Source organism: Conger conger, chromosome 6 (genome assembly GCF_963514075.1).
Source record: "Conger conger chromosome 6, fConCon1.1, whole genome shotgun sequence".
Taxonomy (NCBI): Eukaryota; Metazoa; Chordata; class Actinopteri; order Anguilliformes; family Congridae; genus Conger; species Conger conger.
The window spans coordinates 1,393,747-1,408,857 of NC_083765.1; the positions used below are offsets into that span (position 1 = coordinate 1,393,747).

Consider the following 15,111-nt stretch of genomic DNA (forward strand, 5'->3'; position numbering starts at 1 on the left):
TAAGTCACAGATCATTATTCATACGTATTGCCTATTTCAGGGCAGAGACGCAATATGGAGCCGTTTGGTTTAAATGGAAATGCCCCACCCAGATAAGGATCCTGTCGTGTTCTTATTGCATACGCAGTTATGCAGAAGACAACAATGCCTCCCTGTGGTATAAACGGGATGTACAGCCTTAATATACGGGATTTACCGCGATCTGGAAATTAGTCTGCCTGGGCAGGTAACAGCTGTGAATGTATCGATATTAGATAGATGAAATGAGTATAAATGGGGTATATTAGCAGCAGGCTGACGGTAGATGTGGTGTTAAATTGACAAAGAGCTACAGTATAGAAGTGCAGACTATTGATTTAATCAGAATATAGTTAAGACGTGCCGCCTTCGTAGGACACAGCCCCACCCTGTAGCTTGTAAAGCCCGTGATAGAAGTGTGGTGCATTTCCTCATTACGTTTCAGATGTGTTTATTAATTTGTATTAAAATAACGCATTAAATATAAGCTATACTTTCACACTTCACTCTGCTATCTATCATGCAGTTGTGAATAGCCAGCCAATTTCAAATCCTCCGACCGCAACCTGACTAGCCTACCCTTACAGCGGAAAAAGATCGGCTCATATATTTTTCATAAAGAAGTCCTATCTGTATATCATGGTTAAGTGGTAAACCATGGCCCTCGCTGAGTTGGCTAAACCAGCTAGTTTGGGAAAGTCAGTTATCCTTCCTCATGTCCTCGCGCTCTGGCTTTAACATCGCTAAAATTGTGGATCCGGGGAACGTTCAGCACATGGGCCCTCATCCCACTAAAAGCATGTTTATTAATCAGTTTTCTATCATAATGATTGTATAACGAAACAAAATTCGACCCAAGACAACGATACGTAGGCTATCGTGCGCACAAAGATAATCTACCCCCTCTTTCCTCCCTTAGTTTGTGTGTGTCGCGCCCTTGACGTCACGTTGCATGAAAACAACTTCCTGATACCGTAATACCGAATGTAAACAGTCATTTGATCATTTTTATGGAAGGTTTTTTTAAAATATATATCTATACATCATAAAATTAGGGTATTCTGTATACACCATCCGCACAATAAAATAAATCAGAATATATTTTCTTTTTTATAGATCATTTTAGTTATCAAATTTACAACGCATAAATATAAAAATATAACATTTAGGTCTACTATGATCAATATAGCATATAAATTGTGACGTTTGAAATATTGTAATACACATACATAATTTGTAACAAATTAAACGATATGTAACAATATTGCCTATCCAGGAAATGTGTGAATAAATGCTGTAATTCGGGTAAAACTCCAGTGGATAAAACAGAATGCAAGAAATACGCTTACTCTGGCTTTAAATCTTGACGTCACGGCGACAGTCCGTTCTGTTTAGATTTGTCCGGACTAGTTTTTTGTGTTGGCGACTGATGCATGAAAGAAGGAACGAATCGCTACGAGAGAGAGAGTGGTATGTTTGGATTCAAGAGGTCTGGCAGATAGATTTTCCAGATCAAACTTACAGTTCAAATTCCATTAGATGTGTTTCGCTAGTTTTGCTTTACCATTCAGTTCTTGATCTCAGGCTTGTGGTGTTGCTTTTCCATAGTAGTTAACTTGCACGATTATACATTTACACTGAACTAAATCAAACCACATGCTTGCAATATATTTTTATTCTGAAGAAGGCTGGTTGTTTCCAGTACTACAACATTAATTCTAAGTTCAGTTACGTTAGAAGATTGATTGGCCAATTCAGCGCCAATACAGTGTAGCCGTGGCTAAGCGCCCGTTTTCGGACATGTCCGAGCGTTCTCCGTGTCGAAGGACCTCAGTTTGTCCTAACAGTCCGTTACGTATCTTATGACTGTTACGCTTTAAAATATCATTAGTCTGTACTAAACTTCCCTTGCTTTAATTCCGCCTGTACTACACTTGGTGATGGTGGTGTAGCCTAGTGAATGTTTTCTGATGGTTTTATTTGAAACGGTACGGTACTGTATAAAACACGGAGAGGTTTTTATGGTTGTTCGTGTTTCTGCAGTGCGTTGTAGACATGGCTCCCAAGCGCAGGCTGATCACAGACACCTTTAAGGTGGTGAAGAGAGCTAAGAAAAAACAGAAGGAGGACAAGGAGCCTGCAGGACCAGAGAAAGGTGTGTGTGTGTGTGTGTGAGAGAGAGAGAGAGAGAGAGAGAGAGCGAGAGCGAGAGCGAGAAGAGAGAAGAGAGAGAGGGTAAACAAGTGTGTTTACCTGTGTGTGTGTGTGTGAGAGAGAGAGAGAGAGAGACAGACAGACCGATAAGGTAAATTAGTGTGTTTATCTGTGCGTGTGAGTAAATTAGTATGTTTACCTTTGTGTGTGTGTGAGAGAGAGGGTTAATGTGTGTGTGTGTGTGTGTGAGAGAGAGATAGAGATAGAGAAAGAGTAAATTAGTGTTTACCTGTCTGTCTGTCTGTGTGTGTGTATGTGTGAGAGAGAGTTAATAAGTATGTTTACCTGTGCATAAGAGAGATGGATTATTTTATAAAATTTTGCAAAGCGGTGTAGGGGGTAAATTCTATGATTTAATCCAATCTATGTATATGGACAACAAAAATGCTGTAAAAATTGAGAACAGCAGAACAATACTTCACTCAGCGGCGTGGGGTGAGAGTCCTTGAGTCCAACTCTGTTCAATATCTACATCAATGAGTTAGCAGTGGTATTGGAACAATCTACAGCTCCTGGACTCCCCCTAAACAATACGGAAGTTAAATTTCTGCTCTTTGCGGATGACCTGTTGCTGCTCTCGCCCTCTGAACGAGGGCTACAGCAGCATCTAGATCTGCTGGAGCAATTCTGTCAGAACTGGGCCCTGACAGTTAATTTGGGCAAAACAAAGATTGTGATCTTCCAAAAGAAAGCCAGATCACAGGCATGCCGACACCATTTCACTCTAGGAAACACCACTCTAGAGCATTCTTTATGTTATGATTATCTAGGCCTGAAACTCAGTGCCTCAGGAAGCTTTGACCTTGCAGTGAATGCACTAAAAGATCAAGCTCGTAGAGCTCTCTATGCCATCAAAAGGAATTTCCATAAAATACAAATCCCAATTCAAATCTGGTGCAAAATATTCGACAGTGTCATAATGCCAATTGCATTATATGGATGCGAGGTATGGGGTCCACTCAGTAAGCTAGACTACACTAGATGGGATAAACATCCCACTGAATCCCTGCATGCAGAATTTATTAGAAACATTATCAGAATCCAAAGGAAAACACCCACAAATGCATGCAGGGCAGAATTAGATTCCCATTGGCATTAAACATACAAAAAAGATCCTTAAAATTCTGGATCCACCTAAAATCTAGTGCTGAGAACACCATAAAGTTTCAAGCATACAAAACCCAAGAGATCAGCCCTAAAACCAGTCCCCTTTGCCAGTTGGTTCTGAGGTTAACTAACACACTAACCCATGATTCTCAGACCAACACTGCTTTCCAAAATCAAACCAAAATTACCCAAATTATGAAACAAAGTAAGAAAACATATCTGGAACATTGGAATAACCAAACCAAATCACAATCCAAATTAGAATGCTACTTCAACCTAAAGAGAGATTATGAATTAGCGGAATATCTTTACACAGTCAAAGATACAAAACAGAGGCAAATCCTTACCAAATACAGGCTCAGTGACCACAGCCTAGCAATTGAGACAGGCAGATACAAAAAATCATGGCTGCCAAGAGACCAACGCATTTGTGTTCACTGCACGACTGGTGAGGTTGAGACAGAGATGCACTTTCTCCTTCATTGTGATAAATTCACAAAAGAAAGAGCCCACTTTTTCAAAAAACTTTCAAAAACAATACCTGATTTAGACTCATTAAGGAACACAGATAAACTGACTATAATACTGGGAGAGGGGCAAACAGCTCCTCTGGCGGCCCAGTTTCTGCCATGATACGAGGGACAGTGTGTAGTTCCAAATCTACTGGATCTCCACCCTATGTGTGTTCATATCTGTCTGTTCCTATAACCAGCACCGTTGTTCATTGTTATCTGCTGGTTGTTATTGTTTTGTCTTCACTGTCATTATTATTATTATTATTATTTTATTATCGCTACTGTTGTTATTATATATTTTTTTATTTTAATACAACAATGCTTTGGCAACACTGTAAGAGGAATGGTCATGCCAATAAAGCCACTTGAATTGAATTGAGAGAGTAAATTAGTGAGTTTACCTGTGTGTGTATGTGTGTGCGCATGTGTGAGAGAGACAGAGAGAGAGTAAATTATAATGTGCATGTGTTCATAAATATACATGTCTATGTTGTAAATGCTTGTTTTATTGTGTTTATCTCTATGTATTTTATTATATTTATGTTTTCTATTTATGTCTACATTCATACACCAGTAAACTGACCTCATCCTTCCTGTGTGTCTGGTTACTGTGGGCCAATCAGAGCCCGAGCCCCAGCCCCGCCCCATGACACAGCGCCAGAAGGACCTGCTGGAGCTGCAGCAGTTTGATCTGGACTGGACCTACGGGCCCTGCAGCGGTACTGCTCTCTCTCTCTCTCTCTCTCTCTCTCTCTCTCTCTCTCTCTCTCTCTCTCTCCTCTCTCGCTCTCTCTCTCTCTCTCTCTCTCTCTCTCTCTCTCTTCTCTCTCTCTCTCTCTCTCTCTCCTCTCTCCCTCTCCTCCTCTCTCTCTCTCTCCCTCTCTCTCCTCCTCCTCTCTCTCCTCTCTCTCTCCTCTCTCCTCCTCTCTCTCCTCTCTCGCTCTCCTCCTCTCTCTCTCCTCTCTCGCTCTTCTCCTCTCTCTCCTCTCTCGCTCTCCTCCTCCTCTCTCTCTCCTCTCCCTCTCTCCTCCTCCTCTCTCCTCTCCTCTCTCTCTCCTCTCTCTCTCCTCCTCCTCTTTCTCCTCTCTCTCTCCTCCTCCTCTCTCTCTTCCTCTCTCTTCTCTTCTCCGCCCCCTCTCCTCCTCTCTCTCCTCTTCTCCTTCTCTCCTCCTCTCTCTCCTCTTTTCCTCCCTCTCCTCCTCTCTCTCCTCTTCTCCTCTCTCTCCTCTTCTCCTCCCTCTCTCCTCTTCTCCTCTCCCTCTCCTCTTCTCCTCCCTCTCTCCTTCTCTCTCTCTCTCTCTCTGACTGGAGACAGGGGCCCTGCACTGGGCCCTCTCCTCTCTCTGTCTCTCTCTGTATTGTAAATGTAAATGTGCCAGTTAAGTCTCTCCTTTTATCACCTCTCTTCTCTCCTCCTCCCCCACCCCCCCCAAAAAAATAACTTTTAGTTACTTCTTCTTCACGTCTTCAAGGGTTCTGATTATCTGTATGTTTACACTAGGACTCAGAACTGTACTGTCCTCTCAGGTCCTCTTCACACTTGTTCTTGTGTTTGATCTGCACTTGCTCTGGATAAGAGCGTCTGCTAAATGCCATGTAATGTAATGTAATGTCTTCGCCACCAGATGGTGCTGTAATGGCGTATTTCTGCTCCATCTCTGTCCAGTGGCCATGGCTCCCGGAGCCTGTGTCAGATCAGCAGTGCAGACCCCTGTGCTGTGAGATCTGCTGTCCGGACCTTCAGGGGATATCTCACTGTGATACGCCGCAGTCATTGTGTGGAGCTTACCCCCATTTTATTTCCATAATATGAATATCAGCTGTCCCTACAGTCCTGCTGGTGTCTGTAAACAGGGCGTGTCTCAGGTGGGAACAGGGCGTGTCTCAGGTGGGAACAGGGCGTGTCTCAGGTGGGAACAGGGCGTGTCTCAGGTGGGCGTGTCTCAGGTGGGAACTGGGCGTGTCTCAGGTGGGCGTGTCTCAGGTGGGAATAGGGCGTGTCTCAGGTGGGCGTATCTCAGGTGGGAATAGGGCGTGTCTCAGGTGGGCGTATCTCAGGTGGGGATAGGGCGTGTCTAAACTGGGTGTGTCTCAGGTGGGAACAGGGTGTGTCTCAGGTGGGCATGTCTCAGGTGGGAATAGGGCATGTCTAAACTGGGTGTGTCTCAGGTGGGAACAGGACGTGTCCAAACTGGGCGTGTCTCAGGTGGGAACAGGGCGTGTCTAAACTGGGCGTGTCTCAGGTGGGAGCAGGGCGTGTCTAAACTGGGTGTGTCTCAGGTGGGAGCAGGGCGTGTCTAAACTGGGCGTGTCTCAGGTGGGAATAGGGCGTGTCTAAACTGGGCGTGTCTCAGGTGGGAATAGGGCGTGTCTAAACTGGGCGTGTCTCAGGTGGGAATAGGGCGTGTCTAAACTGGGCGTGTCTCAGGTGGGAATAGGGTGTGTCTAAACTGGGCGTGTCTCAGGTGGGAATAGGGCGTGTCTAAACTGGGCGTGTCTCAGGTGGGAATAGGGCGTGTCTAAACTGGGCGTGTCTCAGGTGGGAATAGGGCGTGTCTAAACTGGGCGTGTCTCAGGTGGGAATAGGGCGTGTCTAAACTGGGCGTGTCCCTCTCAGGTATCAGCCGGATGCAGCGCTGGGAGAGGGCGGAGCTTCACGGGCTGAAGCCCCCACAGGCCATCAGAGACCTGCTGCTGAGGAGTGGAGGGTAAACAGAATTCACACACTGGTACTGAACACACTATACACTATACACTACACACACACTGGTATTGAACACGCTATACACTATACACACACTGGTACTGAACACACTATACACTAAACACACCCTGGTACTGAACACGCTATACACTATACACTACACACACACTGGTACTGAACACGCTATACACCATACACACACTGGTACTGAACACGCTATACACTATACACTACACACACACTGGTACTAAACACACTATACACTACACACACACTGGTACTAAACACACTATACACTATACACACACACTGGTACTGAACACACTATACACCACACACACACACACGTACTGAACACACTATACACTACACACACAGTTACTGAACACACTATACACTACACACTGGTACTAAACACACTACACTACACACACACACTGGTACTGAACACACTATACACTACACACACACTGGTACTAAACACACTATACACTACACACACACTGGTACTAAACACACTATACACTACACACACAGGTACTGAACACACTATACACACACACTGGTACTAAACACACTACACTACACACACACACACTGGTACTGAACACACTATACACTACACACACACTGGTACTAAACACACTATACACTACACACACACTGGTACTAAACACACTATACATTACACACACACTGGTACTAAACACACTATACACTACACACACACTGGTACTAAACACACTATACACTACACATACACACTGGTACTAAACACACACAGAGACACACAGCTACTGAACACACTACACACACTGGTACGGAACACACACTGGTATTGAACACACTATATATAAGTATTTGGACAGTTGCCTTCTAAGCTGCATCTGATCAGTCTGGTATATTCTATTACTTCCTTTTTGCTGGTGAAAGAGAGCTTTCAGTATATAGTCTTGGTTATATGTGTTTGATTGCCTTTTATTGCAATTTGTCGACATGAGCACCAAAGTTTACATTTACATTTACATTTTAGTCATTTGGCAGACGCTTTTAATCCAAAGCGACTTACAAGTGCATAGGTTCTACCACAGGTCAAAGCATCACATCCAGAACTAGGAAAATACAGCTGGACTGCTGTTCTAAACATATAGTCGTCATCATAAGTGCATTTTTTTTTTGGGGGGGGGGGGGTTAGACAGGGATGGGGGTATCAGAAGGGGGGGCGGGGTAAGTCAGGAGGGAGGACTAAGGTAGAGTTTGAAGAGGTGTGTTTTGAGTCTGCGTCGAAATCGGGGGAGGGATTCTGCTGTCCTGACAGTGGTAGGCAAGTCATTCCACCACTGAGGAACCAGAACGGAAAACAGGCGTGAACGTGCAGCTCGACTGCCAGGTGCCCGTAGAGAGGGAACCGTAAGGCGACCAGAGCTGGCAGACCGGAGTGGTCTAGCTGGGGAGTAGGGAGTGATCAGGGATTGTATGTAATGTGGGGCAGTCCCCTTAGCAGCCTGAAATGCCAACACTAGGGCCTTGAATCGGATGCGTGCGGCAATAGGAAGCCAGTGGAGGCCAATGAGAAGCGGGGTGACATGAGCCGACCTGGGCTGACTGGTGATCAGGCGGGCTGCAGCATTCTGGACCAGCTGGAGGGGCTTGATGGCACACGCTGGGAGACCGGCTAGGAGGGAGTTGCAGTAATCCAGGCGGGAAATGACGAGCGCCTGGACTAGGAGCTGGGTGGCTTTCTCCGTCAGGAGATGACGGATGCGGCGTATATTATACAGAAAGAACCTGCAGGTTCTGGCAGTGGAGGATACTTGTGGAGCCAGGGAGAGGCAGTTATCAAGAGTCACCCCAAGATTCTTTGCCGTACGGGAGGAGGAAACTACAAAGTCCTCCACAGTCAGTGAGAGGTCAATTGACGGAGAGGACTTGGCAGGGATGTAGAGAAGCTCAGTTTTGGCAAGGTTGAGCTTCAGGTGATGGGAAGTCATCCACGCAGAGATATCAGCCAAGCAGGCAGAGATCTGTGTGGTGATTTGGGTGTCGGGGGGGAAGGAAATGAAGAGTTGGGTGTCATCAGCGTAGGAGTGATAAGAGAAACCGTGGGAAGAGATAACAGAACCAAGAGACATGGTGTATAGCGAGAAGAGGAGAGGCCCAAGAACCGAGCCCTGCGGGACTCCAGTTCGTAGGGGTTGAGGGTCGGAGACTGCGCCCCTCCAAGTCACCTGGTAGGAGCGACCAGAGAGGTAGGAGGAAAACCAAGCGAGTGCAGAACCTGTGACACCCATCCCAGACAGCGATGAGAGCAGAATCTCATGGTTGACTGTATCGAAGGCGGCTGACAGGTCGAGGAAGATGAGGACAGAGGAGAGGGATTTTGCTTTAGCAGAGTGGAGTGCCTCAGTGACCGCGAGCAGGGCGGTTTCAGTGGAGTGGCCACTCTTGAAGCCAGACTGGTTGGGGTCATGGAGATTGTTGTGGAGAAGATAAGTGGACAGTTGGGAGCAGACCGCCCGTTCCAGGGTTTTAGCGAGAAAGGGAAGAAGAGAGACAGGCCGGTAGTTGTTCAGGGCAGAGGGGTCAAGAGTAGGTTTTTTGAGTGTTCAAGTGGTTCCAGGGACAGTGAAGGAAGCCATTATGAGGCTGAAAAATAAGAAGCAGTTGGAGACATAGGCCAGATAACGGTTTGGAACATCATGCAGAGCGCTGTTGGTGGGTCTGAAGTTGTGCATCTCCTGTGTTTCAGCTTGTGGCACGACTACCCGCTGTGAGGACACAGGGGGAAGAGGAGTGGAGCGCTGTGTGAGCGTTTCAGGAATGTTGTCTGAGCGCTATTAGAGTCTCACTGCAGCTTCAGGTCCGTGTCTGGGAGGGGCTCTGTGTCGCTGTGTGGCGGCCGTCTGTAACCTGCAACCTTTCACACTACATTTTAATAAAACGCTTTTTTACAGAATAAGTGTCTCTTTGTATTTTGTCTACATTATTTTAGCATCTCAGTCAGCATGTGAATGTACTGCATTAACCCTCTCTCTCAGTGCAGTGTTAATGTACTGCATTAACCCTCTCTCTCAGTGCAGTGTTAATGTACTGTAATAACCCTCTCTCTCAGTGCAGTGTTAATGTACTGGATTAACCCTCTCTCTCAGTGCAGTGTTAATGTACAGGATTAACCCTCTCTCTCAGTGCAGTGTTAATGTACTGGATTAACCCTCTCTCTCTGCTCTGTGCAGTGTTAATGTACTGTTGTGTCCAGTCAGTACGAGATATGCACTCACTGATCACTTTATTAGATAGACCTGTACACCAGCTTGTTAAAGCAAATATTGAATCAGCCAATCATGTGGCAGCAACAAAATACATTAAAGCATGCGGACATGGACTGTTGAAGAGGTTCAGCTTTTGCTCTGACCAAATGTCAGAATGGGGAAGAAATGTGATCTCGGTGACTTTGACTGGACATTCATGCACAACAATCACTAGTTTGCAGAGAAAAACAAAAAACATCCAGTGAGCAGCAGTTCTGCAGACAGTTAATGAGAGAGAGGTCAGAGGAGAAGGGCCTGACTGGTCGAAGCTGACAGGAAGGGGACAGTAATACAAATACCAATGCATTACAACAGTGTTATGAAGAACAGCATCTCTGAACACACAACGATTCAAACCCCTTAAGTGGATAGGCTACAGCAGCAGAAGACCTGATGAGTCTCATAAATACCTAATAAAGTGCTCACTGAGTGTGTAATCTGTACCATCATTAGGGTCCTTATGTCTGATTTAGACAGTCCTTATAATCTCCTCTCTGTGGTATTGGTAAAATGAGGTTTAAATTTTGCTTTATAAAATAGGTTAATTATAAAAGAAGAGTGGGAAAGTGTGTCAGAGAGTGAATGTGGGGTGTGCTGGAGGCAGTTTGATCAAAATTCCTGAGAATATAAGGACTGATGAGAGTGTGAACGCGTGTGTGCGTTTATGTGCGTGTATGCATGAGTGTGTGTGTGTTTATATGTGTGCGTTTATGTGCGTGTATGCATGAGTGTGTGTGTGTTTATGTGTGTGTATGCATGAGTGAGGAGTATGTGTGTGTGTGTTTATGTGCGTGTATACATGACTGAGTGTGTATGTGTGTGTGCGTGTGCCTGGCATTATAAACCCTGTGCAACTCTTTTCTTGCATTTAAAATGTTCATTAATCTACAAAAATATAAAAGGCGAAAATTTCTTCTTGCGCCAGGTCATTTAGGATTTATTTTAATATTTAAATATGAAGACGGGGGGGCGGGGGGGGGGGGGGGGGGGGGGGGGGGGGGTGTTAATTGCCTTGGGTGTGCAGCAGAAATTAGAAACTCATTTTATGTTTCATGTATTTATGGATTTTTTAATTGGGTCATACCTAACTCACAGATTCCCTATGAAGTCGGGTTGGAACATGACTGCAACTCTTCACTCCAGTCCACTCTCAAGATTTCAACCAGCTGATCTTACTCATAAACCAGCTGATCTTACTCATAAACCAGCTGATCTTACTCATAAACCAGTGTATGTGGTCTCTCTGTGATGTTTGATGAGGATGACAGGTGCTCCCAGGCTATCTTACTGAACTTTACTATTTGCTTCTACGACTCAGCTGTTGCTCAACGGCTGCCACTGGTCCTCCGTCACGCTGGTTACGGTTTGAAGTTAATAACCCCAAGGTGGGTCTGATAAATTGTGCGTTGGAGAAATTAGCCTGAGAGGGCAGTGTCGTGTACTTGTCTGACCTCAACCACCTTCGTGGTCTTGTTGAAATATTACGTCATTAGCCCTCAGACGTCGTCCTCTTGTGACAGATTGGACACTGAAATAAAATCTCCGCATTGCATTTTACTACATAGTTCCGCCTCTTTCAACATTTCCGTAGCAGCGATTGGTCAATATTAAAGTCAGTCATTCAAGCGATTGTCAGATTGGTAGATATCAAAGTCAGTCTTTCGTACAACGACTGTCGCACCGCATGCTGATTGGTCAAGTGCGGTGCCAAGGGGAAGGTCGTGGTTCCACCCTCCTGCACCAAGGTTGTAGTAGGCGGGATTCTTGCGTATCGTACACTGTGATTTGTCAATACACCTGTCAAAACCATTGACAGCCCTCTCATAGGCCCAAGCACACCACCTTCGTTTTCTGCGTCTGAAGCCTGGCGTAACTGTCATTCTGTGGCGACGGCTATGTTGGTAGGAGATAGCGGTGGATTAAAGCGCACGACATCGAGGGAATTATCAACAGTCATAGAAAAATACGCCTTTACCCAGTAGTAATTAGATCACAATTATCTCAAACAATGTCAGTAATTGTATGACAGTGTTTAAAAAAATTATGGACCATGTAGGTTACCGTGGGAAATAAGGGATGATTTAACGTTAGCTAATTCTATACCGTAAAACGTCGCTCATTAAACCGTTTTGTTATATATTTCTATATAACGTTACCTATATTTTCTACAACACTGTCGTTGCTTTAACATTTTTATTTCGTAATTAGTGTAGCTATTGATTATCAAGGTAACGGAATACTTACTGCACTGGTAAGTAAATTATCATTAGCGATTGTTATCACAAGCTAGTTTAGCTGGCGTCAGCTAGCTGTATCAGCAGCATTGAGTATCTAGCTGGATATCAGATCGATAACTGCTTTATTGTCCGGAGACACTAGCGATATGAGTATCTAGTACGTTACTGCCGTATAGGCTACATTACTATTAACGTTGCTGGTATTTAACATTGCGGATATATTTCCCAATGCTGGCAATAATCTCAGTGTTGCATTTGTGTTTTTTCCTAATGAAACGGAGAGACTGGCTAGGCTAGCTTGCTAAGATGTTCGAGTTGCATAATGTTAATTGACTTGTAATAAACGCTTGCATTAACCTAGCGTTACTGTTAACTAATGCGCGATTTGAATACGCCTTTATAGCCTATTACACCACACACATTTGATGGCTTCGTGAAATAAGTACTACTTTATGAATCTCACTTTCTGTGATGTTGAAAGCCAGTGTCCTAGCAGCATGTGCGATCATTGGTCTATCTTCCAACCGAAACGTGCTGTCTCAGATGTCACAGGCAAAACATTTTTTGCGTTTCCGCCCGGGGACCTATTCATTAATTCAGCTACCTGGCTATGATCAATTGCATCTGTGATTGATTTTCATTCTGTGCATCTATAGCTGCTGTGTTTGTGTTACGCTGCAGCGAGAGCTGAGATGAACGGTCTCGGCGAAACAGCCCTTGGTGGAGTTAAATACACGATATCCAAATTAATTAATTTTCTTAACACTGTTGAATCTTGGCAGCTAGTTTACATTTGCGGTACTGCAGTGGCCTGCCAGTATGATAGCCGCCGCTTACTCTCTCTCTCTCTCTCTCTCTCTCTCTCTCTCTCTCTCTCTCTCTCTCTCTCTCTCTCTCTCTCTCTCTAACCCCCCCCCTTGTCTCCTCCCCCCTTCCTCCAGGGATGGACAATGCCCACACGAAAACGGTGGAGGAAGTGTTGGGTTTTTTCTGCGTGAACGAGTCCACGGGTCTGAGCACCGAGCAGCTCAGGAAGGCGAGGGAGAAATGGGGCTCCAACGGTAAACTGCCCGGAGATCGCCCCGCCAACACCGTCCCTGATAGCCGCAACGACCCGCGCGTATCTGTGGGCAGTCGTGTGTTTCTGCGTCCGCGCACACCCGCTACTGCTCAGCCACTGGCCAGCTCATGTTATTAATAATAATTTAAACCCATTTTATGTATCTGCTGTTCTGATTTCATTATTATTATTATTATTATTATTATTATTATTATTATTATTATTATTATTATTATTATTATTATTATTATTAGTAGTAGTAGTAGTACTAGTAGTATTACTGAACTGTTTTGTTTTCCAAATAATTTTCAAAAACAATTTCTGTGTCCTAATTTCATGACGATGACAGTGATGATGATAATAAGAATAATCATAATTCTAAGAATAATAATAATTGTTATTATAGCTCCTCACATTTAGCATTTATATAATGCTTTTATCACACTCAAAAAACGATTTACAGTGATGAGGAGGAAACTTGCCTCACCCACCACCGATGTGTAGCACCCACCTGGGTGATGCAATGGCAGCCATTTTGTGCCAGGACGCTCAGTACATATCAGCTGAGGTGGAGAGAGCAATTCTTAGCCAATTAACCTGGGGCATGATTAGGTGGCGGGTTGAGAGAGCCACATTGGGAATTTAGCCAGGACACCAGGGAACCCCCTACTCTTTGCGAAGAGTGTCATGGGATCTTTAATAAACACAGTGAGTCAGGACCGTGATTTAACCCCTTAAGTATCACCCCCTTTCTTGACACAAGCTTAAAATTACATACCCAAAATAAAATAGTTACTATTCTTGAACCCTTTTGACTACAGGCATGAGCTTGGTCTCTTCTGAAAGGTAACCCTTTGGGGTTTGTTTTCCAAGAGTCAGAAATAGTACTGAAAGTTACAGAAGCTCAAAGTGGAAGCTTTTTTCTCACTGAAAATATTTTCTGTTTTTGACTGGATACAGATTATTGTAGCTTTGCACACGCAATGGAGCCAAGTCACAACACTGGACTAATCCCCTTTCGAATTTGAGGACAATAGCTCCAAAAATGAGCATTCTGCATTGTTTTTTCTAATCTATGTCTAGGCAGTTTTCTAAAAAGGACATTTGGAGACTCCAAAATGACACATGGAAACTAAATTATATTATTATATATTATTATAAGGTGTAAAATGCTGCATTTTGCTTACTTAACTATACAACAATTTTTATCCTGAAAAAAAGTTTTGCACTTCCCCCCACCTGTCACCGTCCCCCACCTCCCTGTCCCAAACTCCCCCTCCTTGCAGCTCTCCTCAGACAGCAACAGGTTGAGAAGATAATAAGAAATAAGTACAATAATCACAATAATACCATCTTGTATACTAATATATGAATTGAGGTCCAATGATTTAAGCTTTTGTCAAATACCCAACCCCTGTCAACAAGTTAAACACATTGCACAATTTCACATGCTATTTATTATTCAAAAGCAGGCTGGCTACTTATTTATGAGCATACTGAATAATAATACAATATTTAGAGAATATAATTAGATGCTCATCAATGTAAAATGGGGTCACGTCACTGAAAATTCCCTTTATTGTGTTGTCAACAGTGTTTTCACTGTCTTCCTCAGAAATATTTACTCAGATGAGAGATTCCTTTGAACTGCTCTAAAGGAAGTCCTCTATTTAGACGTGGGCATTGCAAAATATATTTCTGGCATAACATCTCAAGAACAGTTTTTACCAAAGCACAGCAGACTCTGTGTGTGTTGAAAATGCTGCAGTTTCGTTATGCAGGTGAAGAAATTCTGTGTGTTATGCAAGCCTAACTACTTTTACACCGTTGGAAGCATTATTAAACGTCATTAACGTTATTAAATGTCATTAGCTAGAATGCTTTTTTTAGTCATCACTTCAATAACATGTCATGGGGTGAGACTTAAGGGGTTAATCTTTTCTGAAAG

At 44.0% G+C, this 15,111-nt stretch overlaps 2 protein-coding genes across 4 annotated transcripts in view; both read left to right on the plus strand.

Moving 5' to 3' along the window:
• Positions 1 to 33: 33 nt before the first annotated feature.
• On the plus strand, positions 34 to 9,517 carry pold4 (DNA polymerase delta 4, accessory subunit). 2 transcript variants are annotated; one of them, XM_061245822.1, is made up of 5 exons: positions 34 to 226; positions 2,062 to 2,173; positions 4,478 to 4,573; positions 6,472 to 6,583; positions 9,308 to 9,517. In XM_061245822.1, exons 2-4 carry the CDS (start codon positions 2,074 to 2,076, stop codon positions 6,564 to 6,566), a joined length of 291 nt encoding a protein of 96 aa, XP_061101806.1. In that variant the 5' UTR covers positions 34 to 226; positions 2,062 to 2,073; the 3' UTR covers positions 6,567 to 6,583; positions 9,308 to 9,517. The 2 variants fall into 2 exon arrangements, with proteins under 2 accessions (XP_061101806.1, XP_061101807.1); XM_061245823.1 differs by lacking the exon at positions 34 to 226 and adding an exon at positions 1,329 to 1,488.
• A 2,145-nt stretch (positions 9,518 to 11,662) lies between these two features.
• Positions 11,663 to 15,111, plus strand: part of si:dkey-28b4.8 (sarcoplasmic/endoplasmic reticulum calcium ATPase 2) — a 23,908-nt gene continuing 20,459 nt past the window's right edge. The window contains exons 1-2 of one of the 2 annotated variants that reach the window (XM_061244490.1): positions 11,663 to 11,767; positions 13,045 to 13,164. In XM_061244490.1, the coding sequence (XP_061100474.1) occupies positions 13,047 to 13,164 (118 nt within the window). In that variant the 5' untranslated portion in view covers positions 11,663 to 11,767; positions 13,045 to 13,046. Of the gene's footprint in view, positions 12,118 to 13,044; positions 13,165 to 15,111 lie in introns of both variants that reach the window. The other variant, XM_061244489.1, reaches the window with a different exon arrangement.

What these genes read in the sequence shown, in the direction of transcription:
- pold4 (XM_061245822.1), top strand. Translation starts at nt 2,074, where the DNA reads ATGGCTCCCAAGCGCAGGCTGATCACAGACACCTTTAAGGTGGTGAAG. An exon ending in GCCTGCAGGACCAGAGAAAG is followed by an intron (nt 2,174 to 4,477) that starts GTGTGTGTGTGT and finishes TGGGCCAATCAG; the next exon opens with AGCCCGAGCCCCAGCCCCGC. An exon ending in GACCTACGGGCCCTGCAGCG is followed by an intron (nt 4,574 to 6,471) that starts GTACTGCTCTCT and finishes TGTCCCTCTCAG; the next exon opens with GTATCAGCCGGATGCAGCGC.